The sequence below is a fragment of the Hydractinia symbiolongicarpus genome, chromosome 12 (assembly GCF_029227915.1).
Source record: "Hydractinia symbiolongicarpus strain clone_291-10 chromosome 12, HSymV2.1, whole genome shotgun sequence".
NCBI classification, from domain to species: Eukaryota; Metazoa; Cnidaria; class Hydrozoa; order Anthoathecata; family Hydractiniidae; genus Hydractinia; species Hydractinia symbiolongicarpus.
Window position 1 is genome coordinate 9,707,220 of NC_079886.1, and position 20,302 is coordinate 9,727,521.

At 31.9% G+C, this 20,302-nt stretch overlaps 1 protein-coding gene across 1 annotated transcript in view; it reads right to left on the reverse strand.

The window, feature by feature from the left end:
- Nucleotides 1-3,546: 3,546 nt before the first annotated feature.
- The window catches only part of LOC130621794 (protein timeless homolog), a 30,782-nt gene continuing 14,026 nt past the window's right edge, over nt 3,547-20,302 (reverse strand). The window contains exons 14-41 of the mRNA XM_057437143.1: nt 20,073-20,142; nt 19,379-19,440; nt 19,090-19,140; nt 18,898-19,005; nt 18,305-18,408; nt 18,073-18,151; nt 17,878-17,968; nt 17,424-17,629; nt 16,832-16,912; nt 16,217-16,314; nt 16,042-16,077; nt 15,131-15,221; nt 14,285-14,483; nt 13,494-13,639; nt 12,733-12,818; nt 12,580-12,635; nt 12,388-12,443; nt 12,052-12,137; nt 11,874-11,926; nt 11,092-11,187; nt 10,945-11,002; nt 10,187-10,336; nt 9,668-9,736; nt 9,142-9,260; nt 8,990-9,068; nt 8,070-8,190; nt 7,278-7,752; nt 3,547-4,235 (exon numbers count right to left, since the gene is read on the reverse strand). Of these exons, the coding sequence (XP_057293126.1) occupies nt 4,002-4,235; nt 7,278-7,752; nt 8,070-8,190; nt 8,990-9,068; nt 9,142-9,260; nt 9,668-9,736; nt 10,187-10,336; nt 10,945-11,002; nt 11,092-11,187; nt 11,874-11,926; nt 12,052-12,137; nt 12,388-12,443; nt 12,580-12,635; nt 12,733-12,818; nt 13,494-13,639; nt 14,285-14,483; nt 15,131-15,221; nt 16,042-16,077; nt 16,217-16,314; nt 16,832-16,912; nt 17,424-17,629; nt 17,878-17,968; nt 18,073-18,151; nt 18,305-18,408; nt 18,898-19,005; nt 19,090-19,140; nt 19,379-19,440; nt 20,073-20,142 (3,160 nt within the window). The 3' untranslated portion in view covers nt 3,547-4,001. The remainder of the gene's footprint in view (nt 4,236-7,277; nt 7,753-8,069; nt 8,191-8,989; nt 9,069-9,141; nt 9,261-9,667; nt 9,737-10,186; nt 10,337-10,944; nt 11,003-11,091; nt 11,188-11,873; nt 11,927-12,051; nt 12,138-12,387; nt 12,444-12,579; nt 12,636-12,732; nt 12,819-13,493; nt 13,640-14,284; nt 14,484-15,130; nt 15,222-16,041; nt 16,078-16,216; nt 16,315-16,831; nt 16,913-17,423; nt 17,630-17,877; nt 17,969-18,072; nt 18,152-18,304; nt 18,409-18,897; nt 19,006-19,089; nt 19,141-19,378; nt 19,441-20,072; nt 20,143-20,302) is intronic.

Below are 20,302 nucleotides of genomic sequence, written 5' to 3' on the forward strand. Positions count from 1 at the left end.
TGTTTCTTATATGTGATTAATCACGTAAGTGATGAATCAAATCGCAGCACTGATTCGCTATATTTTGTGGTAGAAAAAAGTTCTAAGGATCTAAACTGCACATCCAGTATCGAAATTGTTTCCTGGCTACAGCTGCACGTATATCTGTGCCTTGTACTTGTACTAAACCCTTCTATCAAAATATATGGAAAGTAGAGAAGCATAAAAAATAAAAGAATATCAACAAAAAAACCTTTCATCGGAAAAAATTATGATCTTCAGCTTTGCTCAGCAGGAAGCTATCAAGGAAGAAGTCATTACGCGTTGCCCTTCAAAATGATATCAGAAAACTTTGAGACAGATCTATCGTTGCACAAAACTTTTTGCTCAATACCATTTTTTGAGGGATTAACATCCCTGATTATTTCTTATTTCTTAAAATAGGATTGGAAACTTTCCAAAAAAGGGTGTCCAGAGAAATTAGGTTTTTGTGATATGTTTTAAAGTACAATCCGTAGTATTTTAAGATGTTGTATTACCAAGGGAGTTAATTTTCGCGAGAGCTAATTTTCGCAAGAAATGTTTTAACAATAAAATTTTGCAAAAATTAACTTTTGGGAAGTTAGCAAGTCCTAATATTTCGAATTAAAAAAATAAAATTTCGCGATTTTTACGTCAAACGAATACATGTTTCCCGAGTTACATGTTTTTCATAACTTTAAAGTTTGATATTTTGATTTTAAGATCAAATTGGTGTGTATAAATTTAACTTAATCCGACATGTGAAAATGTTGTTTTGGTGGTATTAATGTTACGGTTAAAGTCTTCTTAATTTTCGACTTGTGCCTCGGTTTTAAGCAGAAGTCAATTATCACAAAATTAAAAATCTGGTTTAACAGGTTGTTCGTTTGCTGTTCATCCACATTCTATTAAATTTCAGGTAAGGATTTCAAATATCACATTCAATTTGTTTAACAAAGTGGAGAAATACCAGCGGCACATCAAAGTGTTTTAGATGAAAAGACTGCTAAAGTTGAAATTCACATACATATATTACATGGTATTTCTAGATAAATCAGAGGGAAAAAGTTGGAGTAAATCGTTTAGTAACAAAAACGAATTTCAAAAATTAAATTTTGTAGATCTTTAAAACTACCTTCCTTCTTTAGTCACGTGTTTATGTTGCAAAGCCTTATATGCTATCCCTTTTGTTGTTTCCAAGGACTGTGGATTTATTCTATAATGCGGATTTTTTTAAAAAGGTTGATAGACGCTTCCAAACACCGGCTGACTTGCTTGCACAAATGCAAGAGTGATCATTTGGCAGCATGTCGATGCACAATGTCGACCATTTCACGCTTAAAAAATATTTAAAAAACAATTCAGCACAAACAAGTTGGCCACTCAAAAATTCAATTTCAATTACAGTATATTCCAGTATTTTTCAGTACCTTTTTCAGTTTTTAAGTACTAAATATAGACAGATTGCAGTCCATCAATAAACACTGAAGTAAATCCATTATTATCGTGTGCAATATCAGACATTTTAAATGGATTAAAAGAACCTTATTTTGGAAATTTTTGGGCAATTACTCCGAATTTTTGTGCAGACGAATACCACGATGCAAATGAAAACTATTTCAATGGTAAATAGAAATACATGAATGATGAAGAAAACACCAAACCAATTAATAGTTGTCTAATATGGCAAACTTACCCTTATCAATGTTCTTTTGTTTACACCGGGTCATTTTGTTTCCTTTGTTGTGCTATGTTATCCTTTCTTACATCCCCTTGGACTGAAAGCCTTACAATGCATCATTTTTTTTTGGTAAAAATAACTGGCAACTGGTATTTTAAAAGAAATCATGTGGTCATAGACCATTTTTTGTAATTTACGAAACTATTTATAGTCAACAAATTATAAACATTGGTGCAAAAGAATTCCAGTATACTTTTTTGCCTTTTTGAAGCACTGTACTGGAAAATGTATAAAAATTTGCAGTACAATCAAATACCTTTTTTAATTCAAGAATTTTAAGTTTTTCCAAAGTTGCAGGTCGATTGGAAAGCACACTAATTTTTTCGAAGTATTTTAAAGTTTAGGCTTTAACTCTAACCCCCTCCCCTCCCCTATCTTTAAATTTTATAACTGCCTCAAAGGTGATTCGAGTTGCTGTAAATTCCAAGTACGTAAATAAATGACATAATGGGATTGGAAACGAGATTGCTCATGCACCTCCCAGTTAAATGCTGTTGCCGATGCCAAAAACTTGACGTCAGCCGATTCATATGACAACGTGTAACAACTATTTTTATATGATTGTATCTTGCTTGATTACGAGTAAACAAAGTATGGCGGTTTGGAGATAATTGCAAGCTTGATGCTGTGTTTTTATTAAAAATGTGCTGTTTTCACATAAACAAGTGTCACCATGACTAAGAAAAAAAAAAAAAAAGAAAATTCCTATTTTTCTATGAAAAATAGTATTTCCTATTTTTTATGAATGCCGTAAATGTAGATTGAACGCCCGCCACTTAAATAAACGCCCTTCCTTGGACTTGTTTACATGTTATATACAACACTGATTTGTTTAACATATCTTTGGAAAGAACGAGATCCCAGGATGTCCTATTTGTCACAGTGCAAAACTCATGACCAATTCCACGTTTTCTAAACATGAGAATATAGCTAATTAGCGCCTTCATTTAGAAGATAAAATAATTTCGAAACAGTTATCACAATCGGACTCTTTTCTAGATTTTGGAAAACTTTAACATTTTTTTTTTGTTTATCTGGTGGACAGTAAAAACAGGAATTAGGAACTTCGTTGTCAGAATTTTTCGCGAAAAAAAAATAACCAAAAATAATAATCGTTCATTCTTATATTAGTTTCATAAACTAAAAATCAGCATAATAAAATAATATTGCGAAATTTATTTTAGCAGTTAAAACGTTAGGCGGAATTCATTTTCGCGAATTTTCAAAAAAAAAAAAAAAAAAAAAAAAAAATTCTAACAATAAAGTAACTCATATGCCCACTGACAACTTTTTGAAAATTCTTTTGCTCTATTTGTAAAAGGTTTCTTTTTTTTGTGGCGATGTTTGCCAGGGTCGAACTTTGACAACTAGTTAATAAAAACAACGACATTTTACAAATCATTTTGTGGCAACATATTTAATTGAATTGAGGATTATAAAAATTCTGGGTAATTCCAATGATTTCCTGCACAATATTTAAGCAATGGAAATTTAAACATAAAATCTGCTCAAGTTTTTACATTTTAAGAGTGAAAAAATCACGATGACATTTCAAATACAAAATGGATAGATGGCATGACAACACAAGCTGTCCGACAAGAGACATGTTTTTATAATTATGACAGCTCAGCATGATTTATCTTTTTGTAATGTCATTGAATAGACTACCCGCAACTCCGGAACACTGGCGAAGAAAATGAATTGCTTAGCCTGGATTCCATTAATAGCTGCATAGTTCCTTTTTATGTAATTTTTCTTAATATTCTTTCCACATTTCTAGTAACAAAAACAAGAGTTTATAAACATAAAAATTAAGAAAAAAATATTAATGTGCCTTGATTTTTAATGTCATTACATTAGCGTCAATTACAAAAAAATTATAAGTAATTTTTTGTCATATACTCACAGGTAAAATACAAAAAGTAGTGTCAGGTCAACTAATCTCGATAATTCTAAACCGGGCTATTATATCCCCTTGTGTTGCATTTTGTTGATAATCACGGAATAACAACGATTTAAAACATCCGCGCTTTGGTGTCCGATTTAGCGAGCAGTCATAATATCACGTCAGGTATTCAAAAACATTGCTGTGGTTACAAATGAACACCATCAGGTCACGGCGCAGACATTTTTCAAGTTTCCGTTTGTTTTGAAATTGTCTGATTCGTATATAGAAAATCATATCTATAAATACCAACAGGTGCCAGTTTGTGATTAATTTGATGGGGTACTGTCTTAAATATATATTTAGGCAATTTTTCTACCTAATAACATCTTCATCATCAGAAATTCGCAAACTAAAATTTAGCGCTGACTCTTCGTGTTCCAAACTTTCTCCACCTGTCTCCATTGAGTGATCAAGTTTAGTAGTGACATTAGAAATGTCTTGATCTCCTTTTATTTTCTCTATAGCGTCATCAGTTGTATTTACAGATTGAGCGAGAAGAACTCTCAACGGTATACTGTCATCGACATCTTGTGTTTCATTTTCAACCTAACAGAATTTAAAAATTTGTAAAACACTACAGAGGACGGATCTTAATTGGGTACTACTTTTTTACACTACTCATTTACAATATACACTTGCAAACTATCCACACAATTTCCCAAACATAAGTTTAGAAAGTTTTTAGAAAACTTATTCCCAGAACATCCAAAAGTGTAAATTTGTTAAAAAACCCTTAAGGTCTAATTGAGGAGTCTTGAGAAAGCGTGACAACCCTCCGTTAAAAAATTGGATTTTATTTTCACGCAGATGACAAAATGCACTCATCTTTCTCCGAAAGTTAATTTAGAAAAAACATTAACACCGTTAGAGTTAAAATTGACTTTAAAAAAAAGAGTCTACAACGAAATCCTGACTGATTTGTTGCAAGAACAGTGAACCTTCATAAAACCGAACAGAACGCTTTTAAGAATTTACGCAAGTATTTCACAAATAAAGTACCTCCTTCAACTTCCAAAGATGAAATGAAAAACAAAATGAATCAAAGTTTTCCAGGGTTTTTTAAGATAATATAGCGCGAATGAAATATTTTGCTGAGTGAAGTGCAGGTAGTAATCGCTAAACTATAAAAACACTGTTACCACATCAAAACCAATTTTTAACACAACTGTAATAGTCGAACTGAAGTAAATAAAAGCACTTAAAATAGAATTAAGAAAAATCATGTTGTGTGACGAGGGTGTAATTAACTCGATCGCTAATAAATATGAACAGATTAACATCAGAAGTTACAATCTAGAACTTTAGAGTTTCGAGGAAAATTATTAAAGGTAGCCCTTTTAATAATTTTCCTCGAAACAATTTAAGAAGCTTAATCCCGCACATTCTGAAGAATGGCGTTGAAGAATGGCGTGTAATAAACAGACCACTCAAAAGGTTCAGTAAATCAAATGTTTGTTTTGACGAGGGAACAAATATGATATTTAAGATGATTTAAGTTGTTTTTTTTTGGTCCTCAGTTATCATAAACTTTTCCACCGCCATTAACTCGACTCTAAGTCGAACGCGAACAGCCGTTTCGTAGTCTCTTTAAGAATTAATCCCAAGTTTTGTGTAATTCTGCTAGTAAGGTTAATAAGAAAGGGGTTAATGCGAAAAAATGTAGAAGGATCAAATAATTCGTAAATTGATGTTCAAAGAGAAAAAGAAAGGGGGCCAATTTCGAAGTTCATTGTCAAAAGTAGTTGTGTAGCGTATTTGTATAACAGGTTCCGCATTTTAAACTTTAATTGTAAACAAAAAACTGCTCTTATTTTTACCAGAGAAAATAATCACGCAAAAGAAAGAGCGATTAAAAATGGGGCGTTATTGGATTCAGGAATTTTTCGCTTAAATAGTATTACGTTATAAAATGGAAAAAAATTTATAGCTTTTTTTTTTACAATAACACGTGCATTTATATACCTCAATAATGCCATACCTTCAAATGACGCCAGCCGTTAATTGAGTGTATTACTTATTTCCTGTTCATGGTCTACAAAGAATTGCCCGTAAACATTCACGTCTATTCAAAACATAGTTATGTATATCTCTTATTAAGTATTTCCTTTCTTAATATAAAACATTTTTTATCTGAACATAATTTTAATTAAGTCAACGTTTCTGCTAATTGAAAACAAGATAAAATATAATAAGTTTAAGCTAAAAATACATCGATCTGTGTATAAGATCACAAGTTAATTAAAAAGTCACTCCCCCACAAATAATAACAACTGAAATTTTACTACGTTTCATTAACCTGTTTAATTTGAAACTATGTAATTTTATTATTCCATTACAAGAATACCCTCATCAGTTATCTGGGTGCTTCAGGAAACCAAATGCTTGTACATTATCCGTAATGGTAAAATAATTTTTCTTCACCAAAAGTTTTAAGAGATGAGTAATTGGTGTCCATTATTAAATATGGACAAAATGTGAAGATAAGAGCTTATCAATGTAGTTGTTTTCTGCTTGCAAGACGTGAATGTTTCACCAAAAAAAAAAAATTACAGCAAGAAGAACAATTTAACCTATAACATAATAATATTGGCAGCCCTTCTTTTGTACATAGGAAATAAAAGTATTTTGCAACTACACTGATCGTTAGCCCGTGGAAAAATCGACGGATTCCTCAGATTTTCACCCGTCGTATTTTGTACATTCAGCGGCCAGCCGAGGGACAGGCGTCCTGTTACGAAACAGTCCGTAACGTAAAAAAGATGTTTATATCCTCTCACTCCCACTTTTCGCTATCACTGTCACTTTTTAATTCGAACATGAAGTCTAAGATCGTCGAGCAGCGTTGTTGTTGATGCCGTTGCATTACCCCTCGACCATTCGCTGGCCCTGACAACATGGTAAGATCTTGCTCGTGCACATGTTTGTAGGTTGGACAAGAATTACATATGGCGTGTATTTTCATGATAAAGAATGTTTAGCAAAAGGGTGCTTCTTAAATCACCATTTATTTCCCATATTCCTATGTTCGTTTTATTACAAAAAATAAATTAATACAACTGATATTGAGGTGCACGAAACAATCTATACATACAAGAACAGATGTGTAGCTACCAATCTACCTGCCTTTGCAACTCTACTGATATTATCTATTCTTAATTTGTTTTGTTTTCTTTCTTAGTTCAGGGTCGGGATATGAAGACTAACTTAATTTCCCGTTGACTTGTAATATTTTTTACGCCTCCCTTTCTTTTCCGTATATATCCACGCGAGGAATCTTATTGTAAGAACAATATACGTTTCTTATGTGTTTTTAAAGAATGAAGGGGTCTTTTATCAGATATTGAGCCTGTGAGTGATTTCTTTTTTTCGGCAAAATTTGTAACTACATATTTTAACAAATAAGTAAAAGATCAACTGCAATTTACGAAAAAGAAAACGATTCAAGCATAATCCTCAAGCTCCCATCAATGTTTATTTTAGTACTTTTTCAAAATGACAGAGGTCTTAGTACACTGTTTTTTCTAAAGGTTTTTTTTATAAAAATACGTGTATGGCAGCAAGGTTAGAGTTTACAAAGTCAAGTCTTACCTCTTCTTCTTCTTCAACAATTCTTTTCTTTTTCTTCTTCTTACTTGCCACTGGTTGATCCTCATCATCATCACTGTCAGATATTTGACGTCCTCTTTTGACACCTTTCGAATCATCTTTGTTAACTGGCATGTCTTCATTCTGTTCGTTCTCAACTTTGTTTGTGTCATCTACAAATAAATTTTTCTTCGCGCCTAAACTCGCATCATCATCACTTTCATCGTCAGAATCAAGGAAGGCTAAACCACGTGACATTCTTTTAGTATTCGAATTTTCACGTTCAGAAATAATTAAATTATCATCGTCGCTGGAAGAACTATCCCATGTTTTTTTCTCTGCCACCTTCTTTTTAGAAATTATTTCTTTGTTTTTCTTTTGTTTGGTGTCTCGATCGTTTCTTCTTTCTTTTCTTGACTTATCTTCTTGAAGTTTTTCTTCTCTTCTTTTTTCCATCAAAAGTTTTAACTTCTCTTTCCTGTAAAACAAAAAAAGGCGGGGAAATGTAACGTGGTTACGGACTTGCATGAATACATTAAAGTCCGATCTCAATGACATTTCTTGCAGCAATAAAATCGAGGAATAAAGACCTGTTCACGAAACTTCGCTAAATATGAAAAAAAACATGTCAAATTCACAAAATGTTATGCAAATATTATGATTATGACGACCGGGTTAATAATAATATATGACAGATTTAAAATGTTTTTTTGATTTTTTTTTTCTAATTTTATCAACCGCAAGTACACCAAAATGCAAGCGGTCAAATCGCAACCTATTCGCGATGCAACCTACCTTGCGTTTTTTGATGATGTTTTGCGAGGCGACGCTGAAGTATTTTCATTCTTATCTTTTTTCACATCTCCTTTTGTAACGTCTTGCGGAGCCGGGGAAGTGTTGTTGGTAGTATCTGTAGCTACAATGAACAAGAAATCCACTAATAAAATGTTGGTTCGTAATTGAAGAAAGATCCATCGTTATTCACGTAATTTAATTTTTGCGCATCTAAATGGCGCAAACTAGGTCAATTTCGCAGAGTATTAAATATTCGCGCAATTGCTCTTCGCAAAGATAAATCTCGCTTAGGTACTCCAAGTGTTAAGGCTATAATACGCACGATTAATTGTACTTACATGTATGAAAAAGATTTTTTGTGATTAATCATATCTGACTTTTTGTAAAGGTAGCTCAAAATAAACAACGAAAAGTTATTTTTGAAGTGATAGTTATTGTAGTTTATAGCGAAGAGAAACGAAAAACGAAAAAAGGGGCTTAGCCTTGGCTATAAAGGAGAAAAAACTGTATTTTTGTGAATAAGGGGCGTGTAGAGAAACACAACAATATACAACAATATGCTTATTTGAGAGACTAATTTTCGGAATGAAAAGGTTTATCATGGAAAGTAACATGCGCGACGTTTAAAAGTCATAGTCGTATCATTTTTTTAAAATACACTCCATTTTTTGTAACATAACACATAAACAAATCATATATGATTAATCATGTATAGTAATAGTCTTTAAAGTATGAAGGGAAGTTGTATCGTAACAGATTAAATGGATAAAAATCTTCGTAACACAAGGAAGTTGCACCGTAACATATTAAATCGTTACAGTAGTATCGTAACAGATTAAAAATCTTCGTAACCCAACGAAGTTGTATCATAACAGATAAAAACGTTGAAAGTCTTTTTAAACGTTGTAGTGTGCACCTACTTGTTTTGTTGTCTAATTCATCAGCAAACTTCCTTAGATTATCAGGACTTAAATTGTCAGGAATCCTCCAAAATGCTTCCTACAAACAATTAGCATGTGCGATGAAATCTTGCCGTACTAAAAAACACGTTTGCTGCAAAAAATACCCTCACCTGTTCGTCTTCTGGTGGTTTCACTCCGATCATTTTTAATAACTTCCTAAAGAATTTGTCATGTAATGCATTTTCATCTTCTTCTGTCATAGTTAGTAATGGCACCGCGTACCAATCGCCTGAAAAGTAATTGCTAACATGGGAACAAGAGACAGAATAAAATAATTTCCAGGAGAAAGAGTGATATTTCAGCTCTACCTTACAACTAACAACCAATATATTGACAGTCTCTCTTGCCGTACTTACAAGAATATTAGTGTAGGTTTTTATTGAACTTTATTCCAATAATAAAATCGAAAATAATGAAAATACGTCAGCCAAAAAAGTATTTAACAAATTATAATGTAAAAAATAGAAATAATCCTTATAAATCTGTATTTATTGGTACAGTATTGTGGGGTTGCCGCACAAAACCCTGGGATTTTTTAAGAGACAAATCCGTAATCCTAGCAAAGACATGTAAATAGAAACTGAGATGGAGAGTCAACATTTCATTTTCTATAGACACATAAAAACAATTTCTTACTGTCTTCTTCCCGCCCTTCTGCAGCTCGCCTCAGCCTCGTTTGCAGCCATATAATTTGCTGACTGTATCCTGAAGAAACGTAAAAAAGGCTTAGTCGAAATGTGTGTGAGAGAATACATAGTAGCAGATATTAGACGGATAGCTGATTTGATCGTAAGCTACCTTTAAAAGGGAACTTTTAGCGTGGAAATTTTTTTGCGAATTTGGCTATGTTAATCAAAAGACGCTAATCTTCAAATATTTTCCGCTCGCCAAATTAGATCCACGTCAAAATTTCTCCTCTAAGATATACTAGTTACAAAAAGCCATTCTTGACGGGAACAAACTAATTCAATTGAAACAGAGAAATATATTAGTAAAAGCAATAAGCATTTTTGATCCGTCTGGCGCCTTATGGGCTAGGCCTTTTTGGCGCATCTAAAGTTTAATTCCAACATGTTACATCACACATTTTTTCAATTTCAATGCGGATTTAAAGTCATACTGATCTCGGTTGTTAACGTAGGATGTAAAACGCACCATTTTCTTTTACATGTTTTGAAAGGTCGACAAGAGTTGTCAGATTAGATAAAGTCTCATCTTCTTCAGATTCTTCAGAAATATTTAATGAGCGTGAATGACTTGCTTCTTTTTCAACTGGCATTTCATTGTCTTCTTGATCACTGTCATCTAAATTGAAAAACATCAGTGTATTCACAAAAAAAAACATGCTTCGTGAATAGTCAATCAAAACGTCGGGCCAAAGACGCTCAAATTCCATCACAATAAAGATGGTATCGTTTTATCAATTTTTATTGGTTTTTAAAAGTTGTCTGTCTGACCCAAAATACAAGTTGTTGCTGAAAAAAAAATTATTCTGTGCATTTCCAGATACAAATGCTTAAAAACGCTTTAATGGAAAGCGGCCTTAAGCTCATTTCCATTTGGAAGAATTTCCACAATTGCGCAAAAAGCTCGTTGGTTCTTTTTGTCAAATGGAAACCAGGCTTTAAACAATACTAGTCATTAGCCTGTGGAAAATTTACGGGATTCACACATCGCAACAATGTTATTAAAAATATATCAATAGATAAAGACAGTTCTTTGACATAGATCATAGACTATAATTCATATAAAATTTTGCAGTTACGCTCTCTGATACAAAAAACAGTATCTACAAAAAAATAGAGCTTTGTAAATTAACCCCGACAAGATAAAGCTTATAAATTGTCACCTGAAGCATATATACGGTGATTTACAGCATTACTGGCATAAAAAGTTAATAAATAAAGCAATACCGTTACTACCACTACTGCTGCTGCTATCACTGTCCGAATCCACCTCTTTTTCATTGTTCTGTAAAAATAATCAAAAAATCAAATAATTTTGTTGCCAAAGTTGTAAACAAAATGACACCCTATTCCAAATATAAGCATGGCGGCTACCACTAATTCTTTGAATTCACGATTCTTTTTTCTTCTCTTCTTGTGTAGTTCCTTTCGATCAGAAACCTTACCAGTTGCAAGAAGCTGTTTTATAATCTAAAAAAAATAACCCAAAACTAAGAATAAAAAATATTTAAAAAACAAAGAATTATTTGTGTCAACAGTCAGACTGCCTCTGATCGGATAAAGCAGATGAACGCCATTTTGCATTTCGTGGAGAACACACCTATTCTAAATTGAGAAACTTTCAAAAGTATTATTAACAACTTGATTTTTGGATGTTTAAAATCATATTGCAAAGATAATCTTTGCCAAGACCAAAAAAAAAAAAAAATTAAAAAGGCTTCGGCCGTGAAAATAATTTCATTTGGATAAAAATGTAGATTTTAGTATACTCATTGCAAAAAATAACGAAAAAAAAACAACCTAAGTTTCTTTAGTAGCTTTATTCTTTTCATGGGTGCGACCTCCACTTAGACTCAATTACACAGAAACAATATTTAAAAGACAAACATTAAAATCTCTTCTAGTGTTGTCTATTAGAATAAAATATAAGAGTCTGAAAATTTCATTTTATTTTCTCGTATAGAACAAAATGTTGTTCCTTTTTTTGGCACATCATTTCACAACAAGTCCCGAAATCCGCTCAAATCCAAATTTTATGTACGCATTACCTTTTGCTAAGTAACTGTTAGCAGTGAAACTACCAATCGCATTCTTTAAAACAAAGACCGATAGGAGCCTAATCCAAGTTTAATACAAAATTCAACCAATCAACTTACTGCGTTTTTTGATTTATTAAACGTCAATGCATTCATGATATTTCCAACTGGATCTAAAAAAACACAAAAAGGTATTTTAGATTAACATAACATGGTATGGGATGATATGTGAATGACATTTTGAGAAATCCTAAGTTCTTCGTTCGAAAAAAATCACTAACAGAGGAGCACATTTTACCATCACTTGGTTTAAATTCATCATATAAACGATTGAGTTCTTCTGTTTGTTCTTCTAACCAATCACGTGCTTTCGGTTTCTTTGGTCTAAAAATATCAAATAGAGTTAACACGTGTATAAATATATTGAGCACGTGTTTATTCTGTTTAACTTGGGTCTGTGAAAGTAGTTTATTATTCCTATTCATAAAGCTCTCCTACAAAATAGACGAAAGAGACCTCGGATTGCCACAACAGTGTTTCAGTCTTGTAATGACGTCTATTGCAGTACTTTGGAATTTAAGGGTTAAACAATGTATTCCAAGCTTTATGAAAGATTTATCATCAAAAATCTTACTGTTGGAGCTGTTTTGAATTTTCAACCAATCGAAGTCGCACCAATTTATTGGTAATCTAAATTATTAATACAAAAGTTTTATTGTCAACATATATAGTATAGTTTTTAAAAGCGAGCAGTCCTACTTTTAAATAAATGACAACATTAATGACAAAATTAAATTGGAATGTGGACCAGATGAACAAGAAGCACCTGTCTACGCGTCCGATCTTTATCAGTAACGCTCTTTAGTATTTCACCAACAACATCTAAAGAAAAATTTTAAACTGTTAGCTTTCCATGTTAGCATTTCAACGAGCATAAAACCATCTTAACAATCGACTGAAGGAGAGAAAGTTTATATACCTTCGCTTTCTTTATATTGATCAAAAAGAGTTTTCAGTTCCTCCTCATCTTCAAATGTCCACTTCTCACGTGCTTTGTTAGATGCACTAAAAAAAACAGCGAAATATTTTAGTTTTTTGTTTTTTGCATTTAAGGCGAACAACTATTCTACTATAATTCTGTTCCACTTCTCAGAAAGTGTATTTTTTAATACGTTAATATTTTTATGATTGTATAAGTAAAAAAAATATTAGTACCAACGAACTAAGATACTAATAAATTTTCGATTGTTAGGAACAAAAGGACTTATCAAGAAGGAATATACAAAACCCTAACCCTAACCCAAATTAATTTCTTTCACAATAAGATTTAAAGGAATCTTTAAACTGTGGATTGGGACCGTTTTTTTTAGGTAGGAGTAGAATTTGCATGGAAATATTAAATTAATTGATTACATTAATTACATTTCAAAGACCACTGTTAATTTAGGCCGTTTGGTACACACTTTTTAGAAACAAACTGACCACTATATTAGTACGCTTCTTTTTTAAAATCTTAACTTTAACAACTATTAAGAACTGGTTTTCAAGTCCTTTAAAATGAACACGTTCTGTTGCAGGTCTCGTTTTCCATGTTTTAAAAAACACCAATCAAATCAAATCATTAGGAGTTTGTTTTTGAGAAGAAGCATGTTGATTTGCGTATTTGGGATACTATTTATCTATCACTTTCAAAAATGATACATTTATTATTTTAATTTTTTTTTATGTTTTTTTTCTTACCCCTCCCTTGCAACAGGTTCTCGTTCACTAAGTTGGTAACAATCGCCACCTCCCTTCCAAAACAATGTTTCAACGAACATATTTGGTTTCTTCGTAGTAGCGTCCACAAACTTCGATATTATATATTTTGCAAAAGTGGCGAGCTCCTAAAAGCATTAAAAAAAGAATGTAAACTACTACCTAAATTTAGTAAAAATTTAATAACAATAATATTGCGAATTTTACAAAAGAATGATACTAAACTGTCAAGGTCTCATTTTCAAAATCAGGTGCAACGACATTTACAAAATTTCGAGAGTTTTACATATCAAAATTAGTGGGGTCTTGAAGTCTGCAAGACGTTTTTGACATTGTCACAAGAGCCTTGTGACTGTAGAGTATGGGTTGGATGAAAATATTTCAGCAATTTATTTTGGAATTGCTGAAATATGTGCTTTTACAAATACAGCGCAGAGGAAAACTTAAGCAACTTCAATTAGTTATTAGCAGCATAAATTTAGAATAATCCTAATAACAAAATGATGACATCATGATATGTTTTACTGGTGTAAAATTCGTTAAAAAATCCACAGATATTTACTCGTTCGAAAAATTTACGGAAATTCCCGCGTCAGAAAAATTTATGGGAATTCGCACGTCAGAGAGATTTATGGGAATTCGAACGTCAGAAATATTTATGGGAATTCGCACGTTAAAAAAATATACGGAAATCAACCTGTGGCTTCTTGCAGATACCATCTTTACATACACAGACAGCACTGACAACGAGGGATAATTTACGAAAGACTTACTTTAAATTGTGACGTTTGAGTATCGAAGATCTCTTTGAAGGTTAGAAACAGTGACAACTGAAAGAGCATTTCTGGATACTTTAGATCAACTGCAACACGATGCATCACTTTTATAATCGCATGATTTGTGAAGGAAGTATTCGTTTTGAAGCTTTTCAGGAGATAGTTGTACGGTATTAATATGTGCGGTGACGCCAATCTGAAAGAGGAAACAGAACATGGAAAAGTTTTTAATGAGGGCATATGATGTACAGAATGCAGCCTTCTGACATTCCTATTTAAGCTGCTAACCTACATTATATATGTGTATGTGCATATTATATATGTGTATATTATTATTATAGCTATATATTATAGCTATTATAGCTATATTATATATGTTATATATATGTTATATTATATATGTGTATATTATTATATTATAGCTATCACGGTCAGCAAAGGAATTCCAAAAAAATTGAAACGAGGTAGATAAAATAATTTACGTAGTTTAAGACTGCGTTACTTATCACATTTAGTTTGTTGACATAAACATTTCGCGAATTAAAAAATGGATAACTTCTAATATATAAACATTTTCCTCACTTGTTTTATTGGAAATCCGTTTTCAAAATGTTGGTAACCGAATTAAAAATGAAGGGATAAAGAGAAGAGCAATTCATCTTTAAATTGAATTAGAGGTTCGAAAAATTCGTAACATAAGTTGATTGTGAAATATTTCACAAGACTGACAGACCAATGTTTTAGCTTTTGCTATTTTAAATATATCTCATCACTGGAGGTAGATATTCATTAGATGATCGAATGTAAACAACCCGCCAAAGGCTGAAACAACAACAAACTTACGATGTCAAAAATTGCTGTAGATGAAATTCTCTTTCCACTGATCGTACTGATGGCATTTCTTCCTCTTCCTCTTCTTCCAACTCTTCATTACCTTAAAGAACATGCACATAACACGTACGTTCACAGTGATATAAGGCATAGAAAATATGCATCATCAAACCAACACACAATTCATTGAGTAAACATGGCAACAACTCCTACTTCAGAAACACAATGCACAAAACTTTTAGGTTCTAAAAGATATTTTAATAAAGCAAATTCTAGGATTTTATAAGAAGTTTCAGGAGTGCTGTCCATCTCTTTGTTATTTGATATTTTTATAACGCAATGTCGCAGCTGCTTTTGCAGAAATTTAAATTCATTTTTTTAACTTCTTGTTCGTAAGCATTAGATAAAAAAATAATGCGAAACCACCCACTCAATCCTCCAAAATGTAAAAAAAGGTTTATCGGAATTTTTTATTACCTGGAAAAAAGATTAAAGCAAATATCTAAATCTTTAGAAAGAGAATTTGGTAAAGACTAAATATTGGGAGAATGGAAAGGGGTCCTTAAGAGGTACAGTATGCTTAAATCTGCAATACATGATTGGGAGTTTACTGATACTCTAGGGGTTGTAGAGGGCTTCTTGTCAAAAAAATCGAAGACTTGGAATAGCTTTTTCATAGTGATTAAAAATTTTGTGCAAGGTCGTTTTTCACAAGAAATAGCAAAGTTTAGAATTTTTTCTACAAACTTTTCCTACAACTTTCTTACAAACAAATTTTGACAATCATTATATTTTTGAGGTTGATAACAATTTAAAACAGTGTTAAAATGCTGCAGCTATGCTCTTTACATCATTAAAAGGAAAACAAAGACGTTTTAATTTCTCGTAAGGAGATACTTCAAAAGATATTTTTCAAGCTTCACCTTCCTCCTCTTCATTCTCCTCTTGAAACGCCGGTCCTAATAAAATTAAGATTACAAAATCACAACAATTTCACGTGTTCAGAACAAAAAGCAGAAGAATAAAATGAAGTTATGAGTTATGAAAATACTTCTTAGACAGTTTGAACAGGGAAATAATTTGGAAATAGCCACTTACGTTCTAATTCTTGAAAAAGTATGTTACGAACAATCATAAATTCATTCTCAGGTTGAATATTTTCAGTACCAAATTTTTCTTCATCAGGCCAACATTCTCTGAGAAAAGAAACACAAATTGCTTTTACCCAGTCTGTGGAGATCCTCAGAACATTTTCTGTTTTTAAGGGTTTAAAAGAGAAAAAAAAAATGTTCCACTGAATTAACAGAATTTCTTGTTTACTATGTAGGTAATGTTCTTTTTTTACTTCTCAGGATTAAAATATTATCAAATAACTTGAGGACTGTTTCTTATTTGAAGTTTCGTGTTTTGTATTTCGTTGTTATTTTTGCACCACTATTTTTTTGTTTTATTCAATATCTTTTAACAATGAAAGTTTTTATCAAACTCTCATTATAATGACTGATGGATAATTACAAAACAAGATTTCTACAGCTAACACGCATGTTGCTGTTTTACACGCTGCATAATGACATCAACTGTAACTGGTTGGTGATCCCCGAGTCCGTCTCATTTCACTGCTTTACAGAAAGTAGGTCTAACTTTCCTCATAAAATATTAATCACAATGTTGTTGCGAAAAGACAATTATAGTAACTCGAAAAGGAGACTTCACCTGGCAGCTCTTAACAGTGCAACGCCTTCGCCACATCTACCATTTCTCAAATGATCTTGGATGTTTATCATTGCATTTATTCTAAAAAAAATATAAACATGTTTCTGGATCTTGGATGTTTATCATTGCATTTATTCTAAAAAAAATATAAACATGTTTCTGGATCTTGGATGTTTATCATTGCAAATATTCTAAAAAAAATATAAACATGTTTCTGTGAAAGAAATCAGTATGTTTTACGGAAACTTTCAATAAAAATATGCATTTTTGTGTTGTATTGTAATTATTTGTAGTATTTTTCAGCTATTTTAAGTAGTTTAAAAAGACGTTTTGTTAAAAATTATGAATGCCAAAACAATTCAGGAGAAAGCTTAAAAGTAGCTTTTCTCAACTACATTTGCAATACTAAAAAATCTAGAATAACTAAAGGGATTTCAGGACCTTTGGCTAATCTTAAAGGTCTATTAAAAGAAATTGAAAATAATTAAAATCCATGGCAGAAAGTAGATACTTTCTTTTCCAAATCAAACATATTTATGCTGAATTGTTTTTGAAAACATTCTTTAGTTAGTTTGTATAGGTGTTTACAAACCTTTGTTCTTCTACTGGCACATCCGAAGAGATGTCAAATGGAGAACCAACATCAGTTGGTAGTGCGTCATGTCCTTGTATTAAAGCTGACAAATTAGGTGCAAGTTCATTCTCCCATAATTCATCTAATTGTTCAGCAGTCATCTGAACGGCAGCTTGTTGTTGTGCTTTGGTCTTACGACGTCGCTTTGCCACTCTTTTTTTACTCTAACAAAAGTTGTATAGATGTTTGGAAATTGTTTTGATATAAATATAATGTAGAAAACTTCCTTAATACGAAGGAAATCCACAAAATTAAAACTACACTCGGTTCATGGTCTTAAAAAAATTAAAAAAAAACAGAAAATAGCGATCAACGTGGAGACCTATGACGCAATTGTGTATTTCACAAATGGTGCCTGTAGTCTTAAGGTAAAAGGTAGGTGTTTACACCAAAAAAAACATCAGAAAGTTACCTTCACTAAAAGCGTTCCTTTATTCTTGCAAAACATCTCCAGTAGTTTTAAAAAAACATGAAAGGTGTCAATTAAATCGCCAATGTATTTTCTAAGATCAAAGAAATTTCAATAGCATAAGCTTTTAATTGCATTGTATTTAATTTTAGTTTAAATGAAGCTTAATGATATTGGAAAAAATACATTGAAACATACTTGGTTTGTTTACTTTGATCGAAATGCCGAAGTAACATTAGAAAAACACTTCTATATTCTTCATGATAAAACACATTATCTAAAAACATAACACAAAAAAAAAAACTAGTGACAATCTAACAATAAAAGCAAATATCATGTCTTTCATATGCTGATGGATTTAAGAATTGCTGATGTCATTCACAGACTAAATACCAGAAAAAAAAGATAAAATACACAGACAATGCCTTACTTTTCATGACTGAAGAAGCATCTTTCAAAACATGATCATTAGATTTATCCATATGTGAAAGGTATGTCAGCAACTCTTTATAAGCTTGTATGGATAAATGCAACCTGAAGAAGAAAACCAGGAAATAGAACACTTAATAATTATCATGGGAACTATAGTAGTAAGCAAGGAGCTTCATTAACACTATTTCGACCGTAAAATTGTGGGGTTAAATAATTTTCTATTTTGGTGACTTTTCGTATTACCCATTAGAAATGTTCTGCCTAAAATTTTACTTCTGGTTGTCATAGCAACAGAATTTTGAAAAATAATGTCATGATAAAAAACAATGACGTCATCCTAAAAAGAATACAGTGATCAATTTTTTAGTCAGAATTTATATATTATATTAAGACATGGAAGCAGAATTTCATGTCCATAGCTTTTCCTGTTTAGGAGATATATAGAGTGAACTAGCAGTGGAGCACAACATATCATGTTGCAATACAAGCCTAAGATTGAGCTTCATGTGTCAGCATTTGCTGACACATGAAAAAAACTTAACTGGAAACAGGAGAGAACAGAAATAATAATTTAAAAAATAAGTTAATAACCTTTTTTGCCAAGGCTCCCATCCACCTCTTTTATGCATGAAAAAATTGTCATAGTATGTGTTGATTTGTTTGAGGACGTAATGAAATGTATCCATATTTAGCGTTTCTCTAAATATAACATTTTACAATGAGAACATCATGCTAAATATTCTTACATAATAGGGTTCGAACTCGCAATTTTCAATAACATACCTAACATATTCCACTTTAAAGAAATGTGCTCGATTAAACGCCATAAAAAACCTACACAAAAAAACATTTTAATAAAACCGATAATTTGAAGGAAATGATTAGGGCTTTAGGAAAAATCTTAAGGAAAACTTTTGTCGTGGTAAAGTTTTACCTGCAAAAAAGATGCAACAGACTTACCATACTTTTATTGGATTTTCGGACAGTATTCCCTATTTCTTTATTTTATTTATTGCTAAATCCGCTTGTCATATTGATATAAGTCAAGTAATCTATGTAACACTATGCATACCGTAAACTCCAAAGATAGTAGGTATCGTCATTTTCTTGAGAGCGCTTTGCCACCACATTTGCCTAAACACAGCATGGTAACTTTAAACTCAATTGACCAATTTTATTTGGATGTTTACAAACAAATGTCACAAAAAATGAGTTTTAATTTCCCAAATTTTATTATAAAAAGTTTTTATCAATTTGTTCATAAAGAAATAGCTGAAAAGAGAGGAATACTAGTATAGATTGACATTGCTATTCAGCAGCTAACTGAACTGTGCATCAATCATAGTGTTTTAAACCTATTAGGCTAAACTCTTTCCAATGGTAGCACCCTGTACCCTTCTTCTTATTCTGATCTCTTCCCTTGTATATATCTTATTTGTCATGAAATACTACTGGATACTTTTAGTAATGACAATATTTATTACAAGGATGCTATAAACAATCCTTGACATCAAATTACTCACAAAACTTAAGGCCAAGGAAGTCTTAATTTATATAGAAACTATTTTTGTAGAAATGTTGACGTCATTAGCAAAAAATACTGACATCAGCAGTTTTTTGACCAAGTTAAGGTTTTGGCAATACTTGTGGTAAGTTAAATGTCTACCCAACAACTCTAACAAAGAGAGGGGTACTGAATCAGACCCTCACCCCCAGCTTTTAGGAGCCCTCAAATAGCCTAACAAGAATAGGGTTAATATCCTTACCTTTACGATCCTCATCAGATGATTATAGCTGTTTTCCAAAAATTTTTCACAAAATTCTTTCAAAAACAACCTAAATGTGAGAGATAAGTTTAAAGCAAAAAACCTACACAAATAAATGCACTCTGGTGAATAGTGCTTCAGAACATGTAGTTTTAGAGAAGGCTATGGTAGAATATTGAAAAATCAAGTGTGGAGGAATGGGTAGACAAGGCTGCATCTTAATATAGAGA